Genomic DNA, 15,998 nt, shown 5'->3' on the forward strand with positions numbered 1-15,998 from the left:
AGAAAGACTGAACGTAGGAAGAGAAGGGGATGACAGAGGATACCATCACCAACTCAATGGACATGAGTTTGAGCAAGCTCCAGAAGATGGTGAAGGACAGGGAAGCCTGGCATGCTGCATGGGGTCGCAAAGAGTTGCACACGACTGAGTGACTGAACAACAATACTCAAATGTCCTTAGTTTTTACCTAATGTCCTTCTGTTCCAGGATCCTATCCAGGATACATTATATTTAGTCCTCTGTATCCTTATGCTGCTCAAGACTGTGACAGTTTCTCAGGATTTCCTTGATTTTTTAAAAATTTAGTTTTGGTTGCTTTGGGTCTTCGTTTCTGTGCTTAGGCTTTCTTTAGCTGCAGCCAGCGGGGGCTACTCTTCCTTGTGGTCCATGGGCTTCCCATAATGGCTTCTCTTGTTGCAGACAAGGGCTCTAGAGCGCGCGGGCTTCGGTAGTTTTGTCCCACGACCTTAGTTGCTCTGTGGCATGTGGGATATTCCAGGACCAGGGATGAAACCCGTGTGCCCTGCATTGGCATGAGGATTGTTTACCACTGGACCATCAGGGAAGTCCCAGTTTCCTTGTTTTTGATGTCCTTGACAGTTTTGAGAAGCACTGGCTAGTTTTATAAAATGTCCCCAAAGTTGTAATTGTCTAAAGTTCTTTTCCTAGTTAGACTAGGGGTTTAAATCTGGGGGAAGAAGGTCACACTAACTGCCATTCTTACAACATCATATTAGAGGTACATGATATCAACATAGCACTGATGATATCAGCCTTTAAAAAATGATTTACTTTTGGTTGTGCTGGGAATTCATTGCTGCATAGGCTCTTTCTAGTGCTTCAGTAGTTGCTGTATGCAGACTCAGTAGTTGTGGCTCATGGGCTTAGTTGCCCAGTGGCATGTAGGATGCTCCTGGATAAGGGATCAGACCCGTGTCCCCTGCATTGACACATGGATTCTTAACCACTGGAGCACCAGAGAAGCCCAAGAAGTAACTTTTGGAAAGCACCCAAGGATGGGATCCAGTAGCCAGTGGAGTCCACCATGTGACTAGAGGTTGAAACTTTCAGACCCTCTTTTTCTCTCCTTTGTCACCGTCCCACCTCTGGGGATGGAGAAGGGCTAGAAATTGGGCTATGTAATGAAGCCTCCATAAAAACCCAAAAGGAGGGGGTTCAGAGAGCTTCTAGGTTAGGGAATCAGAATGCATCAATGTGTCACTGTGCCCCGTAGGCCCCAAACTCCATGATAACTTTCCCCTCCATATCTCATCTGGCTGTTCATTCATATCCTTTAATGTCCTTCGTAATAAATTGGTAATCTAGTAAGTAAACAGTTTTCCTTAGTTCTGTAAGCCATTGCAGCAAATTAATCAAACCTGAGCGATTGATTAATTTGAGGGGTTGTGAGAACATAACCAACTGGTCAGAAACACAGGTAACAATCTGGGCTTACAATTCGCATCTAAAGTGATGGGAGTCAGCAATCTTACAGGACCAAGCCCTCAACCTGTGCAATCTGATGCTATCTCTGAGTAAATGGTGTCTGAATTGGGCTGAATTGTAGGACATCCAGCTGGTGTCCAAAAATTGCTCGGTCGTGTGCGGAAAACTCTTCACACACATTGTAATTGGTGACCAGAACCCTCTTACCTTCCCTGCTTGGTGGTCTGGAATCTCCCACTCCAAGACTGGAAAACCTGGCTTTCATTGTCTTTCATCCATCTATTTGTTTGTTTAATACCAGTATACATGTAGTGGTTTCAGAACTGTTTACCCAGACACCATTTATGTACATTTGTCTCTAGACTTCTACTCATTTCCAGAGTTACTTAGATCAGCTTCTTTTCCCCTCATACTCTTCAGTGAAGTTTATCATACATTTTTAATGCAATGGGTACCTGCGTGCGTACCAGTCACTCAGTCGTGTCTGACTCTTCATGACCCTGTGGGCTGTAGCCCACAAGATTCCCCTGTCCATGGGACTTCCCAGGCAAGAATACTGGAGTGGGTTGCAATCCCCTTCTCCAGGGGATCTTCCTGACCCAGGGATCCAATCTGAGTTTCTTAAAATCTCTTGCATTGGCATGTGGGTTCTTTACCACCATCACAACCTGGCAAGCCCAGAGTGACTGTACTAAAAAAAACAGATGTCAAGACAAGAGACATAGAAATGTTTCATAACAGAAGGGTCAATTCATTAGGAAGACACACAATCATAAATGTGCATATACTGTACTAACAGCTTTAAAATATTGTTACATGAAGCAAAACCAAAATGAACTAAAAGTAGAAAGAGACAAATCCACTACCATAATTTTCATTTATCTTCTACTCTATATACATTTAACTGTTAAAAAAAGTGAGATTTAAGATAAGCCTAGATATTTTCAGATGTTTCCTGAAGTTTTTTGAGAGATGAAAAACTCTTCTATCTATGAACCAATACATAAACATTTTAAGATGAGAAGGATGCTGCAGTGTGGTCCCCAGCAGGCTTATCCAGTTTCTTTCCTGAATGAACTCAGCACAGGACAAATTCAATTATTACTCAATTATTACATTAGGACACCCTTCCTAATGTTTACTTTTCAGACCTCATCATCAGGAAAACAGTCATAAACGCATGCACTTAACAGGGCTTGAAAATACTTGAAGCAAAACCTGGTGGTACTAATAGAAACAGACACCCTATCTCAGTAATTACTAGAACTAGAATTTTTTTTTAAATCGGTAAGGACAAACAATATCTAAATGACAATATCAACCCCCTTAACCTAGTAGGCTTTTATAGAATTATACCTTCACAAGTGCAGGAGGGAAAAAGGAATAAAACCTAAAGAGGAGGAAGCGGGGAAGGGAAACAGAGCGCGAGCAACCTCTGTGTGTCCAGATTCTGCTAAGGGTTTGGGGATATTGAGACTTGATGTACCTACGTCCTGCTTGAGTATATATATAAGAGCACCTGCCGTATGTCTAGTACATGTATTAGGCACTGCTAGTGCCAAGACGTCTCTGTAAACCCAAGTAGCAGTTCCGCAGAGACACCTCAAACCCAAGCTGGCAGCGAGCGCCTCATTCACCCCCGTGCAGCCTCGAAGCCGGTGCCGCTTCAGCTGAACCCCAAGCCGTGAGGCCCACGGCGCGCTCCCGCCCTGCCCACTCGCGCCCGCGCTTGCGCATCCCACGCAGCCCGTTAAGGCGAGGACCAGGCCCTCCCTACTCGGGACTACATTTCCCACATGCCTCTGCGCCTAGTTTCCTTCCGGCTTCCTTGCTGGTTTCGGCTCGGAGAGGTGAGTTGGTCTCGTGCACTGAGGAAATGGGCGCGGGGGCGGCGCGGGGGCGGCGCGGTCTCTGTGTGCACCCGGCTGCAGTGACTGTAGTTTGTGACGCTGCCCGGACACTGGGTGCTCTGTTGCGTCCTCTGTCCTCCTGCTTCAGGGCCGCGCAGATGCAGCGGCCCAGAATGGCTCCGAGTTAGATTTACGAACCCCACAGTGAAGGCCTGTAACAAAAAGACGCAGAACAACAGCTCTCAGAACCACAGCTTAACAAGAGCTCCCTCCCAAGGCAGCGCTCTTGAACTCGGAGACAGCTCCAGCCCTGGCCATTGTACTTCGGCCATTCTCTCCGATGCCGGGAAGGCACAGCTTCACCCCGGGCTCCCTCTTATTTTATCGGGTAGTGTGTGTGATGGATGGTGGGAGCGAGGGTCGTAGCGGGGGTGTGTCCTTAGTCTGGCCCGGCTGAGCTTGGGAAAAAGGGTCACTGCGTCGATTCCCGTCACCGTCCCCCAATCTTTAGAAAGGAGGAAATCTATATGATGTTTCCTCTTTGTTCCATGAAGTGTAATTTCAATTCTTTTTCTAGACCCGGGGATACTTGTAAGAAGTGAAAATAGGTCAGACTAAGACGAAAAGCAATCCTGCCGTTCATCTTGTTGAGAGAGAAAAGACAGACAAAACCAACTACACAGTTAATAGAAAACGTTGCTACTGCACAGGTCAGGCAGCAGTTGTAAAACGCCATAAAGACTCCCTTTTTGAGAGTTTATAGCTTTCTTACCAGTGTTGCTCCAGACCTGCCTTGACTGTTTTTATTTTATTTCGGTAGATACCCGCTTGCTAAATTAACCTCGCTCCACTAATAGCACTCAATCTCCAGTTAGTCCTTGCCTATCTTGTTCTCTCACTTCAGTAGCAGCGGTCATTCCAGAATGGTTCCCCACAGCCTCAGAATCCTTCAGTTGGAGCACAGCTGTTTACAGAGGGGCTTTTCTTATCCCTATCCTCTGTCACATTCCAAAGAATTTCCTCCTTCTCTTGAGTCAGTCATATTTTGTTGGACTCTGCAGGCTTATTCCAGGTAGTCTTTAGCTGGTTAGGCTTTGACTAACCGGTTGAAATATCGTACCCATTGGCCTGGTGTTTTGTTCTTCCTCTCCATTGGCTATTCAGATGAGCACTTGGCAGTCATTTAATTCCGCCTGTGAGCTGCTGCTTTCTAATAGTTTAAATGATCTGCAGGTCATACAGGGAGGCTAAGTGCATAGCATTATTTTAGGCTGTCATTTATTGAGAAGATTACAGTTTAATTGGAATCATACCCTAGGTGTCCTTGATGTTTTCCGCTGCCCTGAGGTCAAAAGCAGGAAAAGATAGGAGAATGTTTGATTGGTGACAAAGTCTTAGCTTTTCAGTCTTAGCCTGTAGGAGTTTCAAGGTGATAGATTTTTAACAGAGAAATCTCTGTTAACAAGAGAAGGGAAATAGTAGGAAGGAAGGAAAACAGTATAGAAATTTGACGAGTGGCTTGAAGTTTTTGACAGCCTGTGTGTGTTTCAGATCACGTATTTATGTGATCTTATGAAAGGGAGCTTAGTATAGTGGCAATAGGATGAGTTATGGAGCTGAATTACCTGGAGTCTAATCCTAACTTGCCACTTAGAACTGGGTGAAGTTGGGGCAGTTCATTTCATCTCTGCACCACTATTCCTTCATCTGTAAAAGGAGGATAATAATAGAACCTACTGCATAGGATTGCTGTGACTAGGTGAATTAATATATGTAAAGTCCTCAGATAATGCTTGACACATAAATGCTCAATAGATTTAGTTGTTATTATGAAATCATAATTCCATGTTTTTCCTCATCACCCAGATCCAAAAATTATGAGGATTTTGCCATGTGTGCTTCATCCATCCTCATACTGTCTGTCCTTTTGTAAATTGTTGTTATTCAAGAGGAATTGCCTACCAACCTGAAGTTTTGAAATTCATTAGCATTATGAGGAAGAGTGGGGGTGAGAAGCTCAAATTTTTTTTGTGGAAGAATAAAGAAAGCAGAAGAGAATTTTCTTTAATAATTGTGGGAAGAAGTATGTAGTATTCTTTTTTGCAACTTTAGTGCATATATATGTAGAGTCTTATTTAATACTCATAACAATGCTTTGGGATAGAATCTATAGTTATCACCATTTTTTATAGGAGGACTCTAAGACTGCAAAGTAACATGTTTAAGGTAACACAATTTGATAACTATGAGAGCTGAGATTTATATCCTGGAAGTTTGACAGCAAAGCCTACGTTAGTAATTGCAACAGTACACCAAATCTCATCATTATGTATACTTAAATATTTCCCACTCTACTTAGTAATCCATCATCAGTAGTCGGAGAAGGCAATGGCACCCTACTGCAGTACTCTTGCCTGGAGAATCCCATGGATGGAGGAGCCTGGTGGGCTGCAATCCATGGGGTCGCTAAGGGTCAGACATGACTGAGCGACTTCACTTTCACTTTTCACTTTCATGCATTGGAGAAGGAAATGGCAACCCACTCCAGTGTTCTTGCCTGGAGAATCCCAGGGATGGGGAAGCCTGGTGGGCTGCTGTTTATGGGGTCGCACAGAGTCGGACACGACTGAAGTGACTTAGCAGCAGCAGCATCAGTAGTAGTAATGTGTAGTCAGTCGTGTCCAACTCTGCGACCTCATGGACAGTAGCCCACCAGGCTCCTCTGTCCATGGGATTTTCCAGGCAAGTATACTGGAGAAGGCTACCATTTCCTCTTCCAGGGAATCTTTCCAACCTAGGAATCAAACCTATGTCTCCCGTGTCTCCTGCATCGACAGGTAGGTTCTTTACCACTGCGCCGCTTGGGAAGCCCAGTCCATCATGAGGGGAAGATATTGATCTAATGATAGCAAACACTGTCAAGTTACATCCAGAGTATAGCTATGAGGTCTCTATGGAGGTGCATGGATTTCATACAATAAGATTTATGCCTTATAGTTTTTGTTTTGATGATGTTACCTGCACAGTTAGACTAGTGGGACAAGAAGATCTAGTAGCAGTTGGAGGACTTCATAAGCATCTTGGCTCAAAGTATTGGTTCAGAAGCAAAATAAATGCATTTGCCAGGATGCTGTGAAAGGAAGCAGTCATGAGACTGCTATCAGTGCCTAAAAGACATCAGTCAGGGACTTTCTGTCTTTTATAGGCAGTATTCTTAACACATGGGCTTCACAGGTGTCTGGGTGGTGACTCTGCCTGCCAGGCAGATGCAGGTTTGATCCCTGGGTTGGGAAAATCCCCTGGAATAGGAAATGGCAACCCCACTCCAATATTCTTGCCTGGGAAATCCCTTGGACAGAGGAGCCTGGCGGGCTAAGGTCCATGGAGTCACAGAGAGTGGGATGAGACAGAGCATGTGCACACATCAAAGCTTAGATTTCTTTAGACTCCCTGTGCTCTCCTCCAGTTTGAATATGAGTGTGGTGAGGAGTATTTTGGAAGCCGGAATGGAAGAGGAAAACTCATAAAGCTAACATAAGTCATTTGGGGGAGCTCTGAAGCACCTCTGGTTTTATTGCTGCTTTGTCTTCTTCCAGATCTGGCTTATCTGAACTCTGCAGATCTCTAACAGAAATCTTCAAAAGGACTGACCAGTGCTTGCAGTTCAAAACAATGGCCCATGTAAGTTGATGTTTCTTCTTCCTTTTTGAAATATTACCTATTTCTAGACCATGTATACATACTCATTCCTTATTCTGAAACTTCTGTTTAATGGAACTCCATTCAATAACCTATTCTAGTCCCTCTCATTCCTGTGAGAGTTGGAGACAAATAGCCCAGTGTCCTCTCTGTGTGCCGTTCTCTTTTTTTCCACTAATGTGGACCATCTTCTGTCAAGAGTCATGAGGGAGCAAAAGTAAATTGCCTTAAGAAAAAGCAGGTAATTCCTGCCAAATGTCCCCCTGTTAACATTTTTTATCTTAGTTTTTTATTTTAATACCTAAACTTCAATGAAAGCGTATTTCTCTGAAAACAGTGATTTTTGGTCTGGTTCTATATGGAAACAATTTACATCCCCAGGGACTTCCTTTGTGGTCCAGTGGTTAAAACTCTGCACTTCTAGCTACAGGGGACATGGGTTGAATTCCTGGGCGGGGAAATAAGATCCCACATGCCATGTGGCATGGCCAAAAACAAACAGCAGCAACAAAAATTTATATCCCTAATATAGAATTTAACATCTTTTAGAAGTTTTTTAGAACTTTTTATTGATGCAAAACATACATAGAGAATAGTGCTCAAATCCTAAGTGTGCAGCTAAATGAATTTTCATAAATTGAGTATTTCTGTTGTATCAGCCCTCAGGAGAAGAAAGAATGTTATTGACATTCATATATCCCCCTTTCAGTTACTTTATACCCACCTCGTCCAAATGTAACCCTGACTTTGATTACCCTATAATAATTTTGCTTATTTTGAGGACTTTATATAAGTGAAATCATATAGTTCAATGTAACTTTTTTTATTTAAAAAACAAAACAATATACAGGAAGTCTTGTTGTATTCCAAATACAATTGCTGAACCATCAGAACCATCTGCAGATGTTTTGAAATGCTTGCAAATATCATCAAAGGGTATGTGTATAATTGGTGTTGCTGGCAGAAGGGGAGGCATAAGAGCATCATACAGAGTATGAGTCATTCCTCTGTTCTGTTCATATTAGAAATGCACTTTCATGGTGCATTTCCCACGTAGCCCCTGCTTTTGTCACTTTGTAAAATGAGTTCCTAAAAAGTTGGAAAAGTATTGAAGAAAACTGTGGAGAAACAAAGCAAGTGAGAAAAAAAACATTTGGTAAAAGAAATAGCAAAGCTAAAAGAAAATACGAAAGCCAAAGATATCATATGTGCATGACCCATGTGTACTGGAGTTCTGTCCTGGGGGAAATGTGAAGCTAGTGGGAGGGTTGGAATTAATGTATAATGCAATATAATTCTTTGCTTTAAAATGGTAGGAAAATAGGCATCCACCCAAAATGATGGGAGAATTGTGTAGTGTTAGAATGTCTTGATTTCCAGCAATGGATTATTGATACTAAGTGCGAGATCCCTCTTTGAACTTTCCTTGAAAATCTTGTGGTTTGATGAAAGAGAATTTCATCTTATTTGACTGCTGATAGGGAAAACGCCAAACTTCTCCACAAACCTGAGTTTTTTAAATATGTAACAAGATTTCGTGTTGGCTAAATATCAGTGCATTGAAATATTATGGTATGTAAGGCTTTGTAGAGGATGGAAGAGGTAGGGATTTGATTGAGGCCTCGTTTTGTGAGGCTTAAAATTTCATATGCTGCCTTGATATCTTGTCAAGGCTCCAGAGACCTAACTAAGAGTTTCCCTGCTCTCCCCAGATGGGGCCCCCATTTACCTGGCTAGTTCCTCTATTCGCCAGACCAGCTGAACCTCTCCTGGTCCTTAACCTAGTAAGTCACCTCCTTGCCAGCCCACAGAATTATTCAAACAAGCCATCACATCATCCTGCATTGGCCACGGAATCCATCATCCTCTTTTCACTGTAAAGCCTGCCTCCCACAGATCCTGCTTGTTCACCCTATTCCTGAGTACATCCCCTGTGTGGCCCTGTATGACATGTAATATCTTCCTTTCCTGGGCTGGAGTATATGTGACTAATAAACTGCCATCAGTCGCATCTATCAGGTGTCAGATATTCAGTCATCTCATATTGTTTAGGATCCCTCCCTCACAAGCGGGTTGAGTAGGAGGTGATCAGAACTGGACAGCAAATAGGTCAAGGATTATCTCCAGGAAACCCTGAGAGAAGAATACTAGGAGCAGAGTCCATTGTACAGTTTTACCAGATGTGCTGGTTTCGAGCAGGGTTTCTCAATTTTGGAACTAAAGTTGATCTTTGAACAGTGCAGGGATTAGGGGTGCTGACCCTCTGGGCAGTTGAACATCTGGTCCTCTGTGTATGCCATCCCTTCGTATCTGGAATTCCTCATTATCTATAGTTCCACATCCATAGATTCAGTGAACCTAGAATTGCATCATACTGTAGTATTTATGACTGAGAAAAATACACATAGAACTGGTACCATGCATTTCAAATCCTTGTTGTTCAAGTGTCAACTGTACTATTTTAAGCCAGAGAATTGTTTACTCTGGCGGAGTGTCCTCTGCATTGTCGGATGTCTAACAGTATCCATGTTAGACATTTGTTGGATGCTTCTAACACTCACACCCCCTCTCCCCAGTTGTGCCAATCAGAAGTGTCTCCGGACGTGGCTGGATGTCTTCTTGGAAGTAAAATCACTCCTCATTGATAATCATGATCCAGAGTGCTATTTTTAACACTTGGGGCTTCCCTGGTGGCTAAGATGGTAAAGAATCTGCAATGCAGGAGACTCAGGTTCAATCTGGGCCTCCCTGGGTCAGGAAGATCCCCTGGAGGAGGAAATGGCAACCCATTCCAGTATTCTTGCCTGGGAAATACTGTGGACAGAGGAGCCTGGTGAGTTGCAGTCTGTGGGGACTGCAAAGAATCCGACGCGACTGAGCGGCTAAACACGCACACACTCTCTATCTCAGAAGTGAGGAAAGATATTCGGTGAGGGATGATGAATGATAAAGAGCTAAGAAGATCATACAGATGCATAAATAATGTGTTATTTGTGCAGATAACTCAGTCGCTCAGTCATATCCGACTCTTTGTGACCCCATGGACTGTAGCCTGCCTCCGTCCCTGAGTGTAAGTAATAGTGTAGAATGTGAGTGTTGAGGAAGATTTTTGAAATTGTATTGAATCCAGAAATCTAAAGAGAGAGTGAAAAAAGATTGAATTTAATGCATTCGAAATGTCGACTGCCATGTAGCAAATTTTAAAAAATAAAGAATTGGTCATAATAGGCAAAGTGCTTATAATAAAATCTGACTTTATGATGAACTTGAGTCATTTTCTTAGAGATTTTGTAGTACATTTGGGAGAAATTTTTATCAATATTTTTTCATTATCAGTGAAGGAAAAAGAGGATAGAAGATCTCATACTTCTTAAGAATTTGTGGTTGAGAAACAGCTTGCTGAAGACTTGTGTGCACTGTTTCATTTCATTGGGACTTCTTTTGGTTAATTTATTCCTTTCCAGATATTTTTGGGTAAAAATTTAATCTTATCTGCAGTCACAGGATGGTTCATAACATGTAGCACTGTTTCAGTGATGCTAATTTTCTTACTGTCTCATTCACATGGCATAAATTTGCTTGCTCTGGGCTTCCTCTGGTGGTCCAGTGGTTAAGAATCTACCTGCCAATGCAGGGGACATGGGTTTGATCCCTGGTCTGGGAAGATGCCACAGGGCATCTGGGCAACTAAGCCCATGTGCCATGACTACCAGGCCTGCAAGCCCTGGAATATGTGGCGGCAACAAGAGAAGCCACTGCAATGAGAAGCCCATGCACCACAACTAGAGAGTAGCCCCCAGTCACTGTAACTAGAGAAATTGCTTCAGAGCACAGCAACGAAGACCCAGCACAACCAGAAATAAATAACAAATAAATAAATGTGCTTGCTCTGTGCTCCCTCCGTCTCTGCAATGCAATCATTGACCCCCTCTCTTTCTATTTATAAAAAATATTTCATGTATTTTCACAAGTAATACATGAGTTTTATTTTTGTCAGGGTTCAGTAACTTTCAGAGATGTGGCCATTGACTTCTCACAGGAAGAATGGGAATTCTTGGACTCAGCACAGAGGGACTTATATAGGGATGTGATGTGGGAGAATTACAGCAACTTCATCTCACTAGGTAAGGCAGTTTATCTCAAATTATACTGACTTTGTCTTCTGTCAATTTGAGGATTGTGTTTTGAGAAACTAAACAAAATTTTTTCTCTCTGTTCCAAAGGAATGGTGTAAGCTTTGTTAGGTTGGAAATAGGACCCTCCTTTTAACCGTTGTCATTCTCAGGCTCAGCAGGCTAGGTCCTTCAGACTGTCTTCAGGCTTGGTTGTTTCCATGTTTCCTTAGTACACAGGGGCTGGGTTTGAATTCTGGATTTTTTTTTTTTTTTTTGACAGAAACATTGTTCAGGAGACCAGAATTCACTAAAAAATAAGAGGAGCCTGTAGAATTTACACAGTAGGAGATGAATCCCTATAGTTCATCTAAAACTCAAGTAAATACATTCTGTTTTGTATAGCAGACATATTTAGTTCTACTTGCTTTGTGGTTGAAGGTTAAAAATGGAAGAACTTTACATTTGATATTAAACAAATACCCTAGTAAGTATCTGAGGATGTCTCAGGAAGCCTCTTATTCTTCTCTCAGCCAATTGATACCAATAGAAATCAACTGCTAATATGCACATATATTATGTGTATATATAACAGGCTTCCCTGGTAGCTCAGATGGTAAGGAATCTGCCTGCAGTGCAGGAGACCTAGGTTCAGTCCCTGGGTCGGAAAGATCCACTGGAGAAAGGAATGACTACCCACTCCAGTATTCTTGCCCAAAGAATTCCATGGACGGAGAAGCCGTGGACTGGCAGGCTACAGTCCATAGGGTCACAAAGAGTTGGACACGACTGAGTGACTAACACTTTCACTTTCATATATATAAATGCATGTATTTGTACTTATGTACTATTCTGAACATTGTATATTATTAATTAATCCTCACAACAACTCTATGAGAAATGTACTATATTATCCTTATTTCAGATGAGAAAATTTAGGCACAGAAGGTTAATAATTTGCTGAGGCAAGATAGCAACAAAGGCAGGATGAACCTGTACTATCTGGATCCATATTTTGTGTTCTTAGCTATTAAATAAGACTGCCTCTCAGCAGAGCTTATATGAGTTTAAATTGTTTTAAAACCTGTTCTTGACTATCTGGTGTCTGTTCTTAGTGGTCCTCAGGTTACCCTAGGGTGAGTGTTTTTCAACTTCCTAGCATTTCTTTGTGCTTAGACTTTATATATAAAATGCTATTTTGAACTACTAGTTTATTATAAATTTAACCAAATCTGAACCTAAGGACTTTGGGGTTTATAATTTCATGTCACGTTATATTTTAAGCAGGTCCTTCCATGTCTAAGCCGGATGTGATTACCTTATTGGATGAAGGGAAGGAGCCCTGGATGGTTGTGAGAGAAGGAACAGGAAGACACCACCCTGGTGAGTGAGGGTTGAGTAGGCATGGGAAAATCATTACTGTAGGTAATAGCCAAGTTTGTCAGGGTAGAGACATTCCCTTGAGATTTACAGATCACTCTTCAAAAGCCTGTAGAGGAAAGGCCTAAGACCTAGGAAGCAAATTAAAATCTTTTAAACCTGGGCTAACAAGGGAATTTCCTACTGGCCTTGATTACAACTCTCTATTTCTCACATCATATTTCTCTCCCACTTCAAAGAAAAAAGCTGTTCTCAGTAAAAGGAAAACAAATGAGAATGTAAGAGTTAAAATCAACAGAATAGAAAAAGAAAAGAAGAGAAACTTAACAGAGCTTAGAGTTGATCTCTAGATAAGATAACAAAATTAATAAACACCAACTTGACTAATCAAGAAAAAAAGAGAGACAACATAAATTACTAATACCAGGAAAGAAAGAGAGGTTTTCGCTTAACATGTTGTATCCATTAAAAGAATAAGAGTGCTCACTTCAGCAGCACATACACTCAAATTGGAACAATACAGAGAAGATTAACATGGCCCCTGCGTAGGGATGACATGCAAATTCATGACATGTTCCATATTAAAAAAAGAGTGAATATCATGAATAACTTTATGCCAGTAAATTTGACAACTTAAATGGAAAAATTCCTTGAAAAATATAAACTTACCAGATCTGACACAGAGTAAAAAGAAAATATGCATAATTTCATATCTACTAAAGCAATTAAGTTCATTATCAGAAGTCTTTCCAGAAAGAAAATGCTAGACTCAGATAGTTTCACTGGTGAATTCTATTAAATATTTAAGGAAGTAATAGTACAGTATTACACATATTCCTTCAGAAAAAGAATTCATTCCAACTCATTTTATGAGGCTACTTTAATTCTTACACTATGTTCATGAAGGATGTAAGTTTATAATTTCCCCCCACCCTTGATAATTTCTATCCTTCTTGATCATAGATGTACAATGCTTAACAAAATATCAGAAAATTAAATCCAGTAATATGTAGTAATGATGACTAAATAGGGTTTACCCCAGGAAATTATGCTTGGTTTAACATTTGAAAATTAATCAGTGTAATTTACCATATTAACAGAAATGTGAGAAATCATTTGATTATCTCCATGGGTGTAAAAATAGCATATGACAAAATTCAATATCCATTCATGATAAAAGCTCTTAGGGAACTAGAAATTGAAGGGAGCTTCCTCAGTGTGATAAAGGGCATCTGCTGAAAAAATACTACATCATTAACTTTATCATGCTGGATTGAAGAGTTCCCTCCTAAGACAGAACAAGGCAAGGATGCCCAGTCTCCCTGTATCTACTTAACATTAAATTGAAGGTCTGAGCATTGCAATAAGGCAAGAAAAAGAAATAAGAGATATGAAGATCAAAAAGAAAGAAGTAAAACTATTTGGAGATGGTATAATTATATACTTAGAAAATCCTAAGGAATCAAAGCAACATCTACTCAAACTAGTAAGTGAAGATCACAGGATACAAAGTTAACTTACAAAAATCAGTTTTGTTTTTATATAGGAAAAAAATTGGAAAATTCAAGTTAAGTCAATTAAGAAAAAGTAAATTAAGTCAGTTTACAGTAGGGTCAGAAAATAAAATCCTAAGGAATAAATTTGACAAAATGTGCAAGACCTCTACAATAAAAGCCATGGAACATTGCCAAGATGATCCAATGAATAGAAAGATACCATTTTGCGGATGAGATGCAATACAGTTCCAGGCACAATCCTAGGAACCTCTTTTTTTAAATTTTGTAGATACTGACAAACTTATTCTAAAATTTATATGGAAAAGCAGTGGACATAGCATGTCTAAAACAATCTCAAAAAAGGAAGAACATGTTATAGAACTTAGACTACATGACTTCAAGATACTTTGAGATATATTATAAAACTAAATTACTCAAGACATTGTGGTATTGGCTAAGGATCAGCAAACAGAACAGAGACCCTAGATGAAGACCTCACGTGCACTTAGTGTCATTTATTTACTGACAGAGGTGTCAGAGCCTTCCAATGGGAAAAGGAAGGTATTTCAACAAATGACACTGGAATAATTCGGGAAAAAAATCTTGACCTCATATCACAATTAATTTGAGATCGATTTTAGACCTAAATATAAGAACTAAACATTAAAAAATCTTAAAAGTCAAATATAAAAAAATAAAAATTTAAAAACTAGGTATACATTTTATATGTAAAAAAATATAAAAGCAAAATGTAAATGGGCTTCCAAGGGTGATGCTGGTGGCAAAGAACCTGCCTGCCAGTGCAGAAGACTTAAGACACAGGTTTGATCCCTGGCTTGGGACAATCCCCTGGAGGAAGGCATGGCAACCCACTCCAGTATTCCTGCCTGGAGAATCTCATGGTCAGAGGAGCCTGGCGGGCTACAGTCCATAGGGTTGCATAGTCAACATGACTGAAGGGACTTAGCATGCATGTAAAGCTTTTAGAGGAAAACATAGGGGAATGACTTGATATTAGGCAAAAGTTTCTTAGGAGAAAGCAGTAACCATAAAAATGAAAAATTAATGTCATAATTTATCCAAATAAAAAACATTATCTCATCAAAATATACTAATAAAAAAATGAATAAGCAAGTCATAGACTGAGAGAAAATAGTAGTAAAACAAAGGACCAACATCCATTTGATACACTACAACTCAACACTATAATGATAGGCAACTCAATTAAAAATGGGTAAAAAGTACATCCATACCATGGAGTAACACTCAGCAACAAAAAGGAATATATTCTTAATACATGTGATAATTTGGGTGAACCTGGAAGAAATTATGTTGAGTGAAAAAAATAATCATAAAAGGTTATACCATATGACTCTAATTAATATTTATGAAATAATAAAATTATAGAGGTGTTTCTTGACTTCCTACTTTTGATTTCCAGTCCCCTATAATGAAAAGGATATCTTTTTTGGGTGTTAGTTCTAAAAGGTCTTGTAGGTCTTCATAGAACCATTCAACTTCAGCTTCTTCAGCGTTACTGGTTGGGGCATAGACTTGCATTACTGTGATATTGAATGGTTTGCCTTGGAAACGAACAGAGATCATTCTGTCATTTTTGAGATTGCATCCAAGTACTGCATTTTGGACTCTTTTGTTGACCATGATGGCTACTCCATTGCATAGACCTGTCTACAAACACATACATGCTGCTGCTGCTAAGTCACTTCAGTCGTGTCCAACTCTGTGTGACCCCATAGACGGCAGCCCACCAGGCTCCCCAGTCCCTGGGATTCTCCAGGCAAGAACACTGGAGTGGGTTGCCATTTCCCTCTCCAATGCATGAAAGTGAAAAGTGAAAGGGAAGTCGCTCAGTCGTGTCTGACTCTTCATGACCCCATGGACTGCAGCCTACCAGGCTCCTCTGTCCATGGGATTTTCTAGGCAAGAGTACTGGAGTGGGGTGCCATTGCCTTCTCTGGAACACATACATGAGGGTATGTATAACTGATGAAATC

General features: G+C 40.7%; 1 protein-coding gene across 3 annotated transcripts in view; it reads left to right on the plus strand.

Annotated features, from left to right (window-relative positions):
- LOC102191363 (zinc finger protein 14 homolog) overlaps window positions 1–15,998 on the plus strand; it is an 86,078-nt gene that overhangs the window by 63,218 nt on the left and 6,862 nt on the right. The window contains exons 1-4 of one of the 3 annotated variants that reach the window (XM_005692354.3): window positions 3,223–3,296; window positions 6,893–6,977; window positions 10,993–11,119; window positions 12,392–12,490. In XM_005692354.3, coding sequence (XP_005692411.1) covers window positions 6,969–6,977; window positions 10,993–11,119; window positions 12,392–12,490 — 235 coding nt within the window. In that variant the 5' untranslated portion in view covers window positions 3,223–3,296; window positions 6,893–6,968. Of the gene's footprint in view, window positions 3,297–6,892; window positions 6,978–9,784; window positions 9,829–10,992; window positions 11,120–12,391; window positions 12,491–15,998 lie in introns of those variants that run through there. The other 2 variants (XM_005692355.3, XM_018063344.1) reach the window with 2 other exon arrangements.

The sequence above is a fragment of the Capra hircus genome, chromosome 18 (assembly GCF_001704415.2).
Source record: "Capra hircus breed San Clemente chromosome 18, ASM170441v1, whole genome shotgun sequence".
Taxonomy (NCBI): domain Eukaryota; kingdom Metazoa; phylum Chordata; class Mammalia; order Artiodactyla; family Bovidae; genus Capra; species Capra hircus.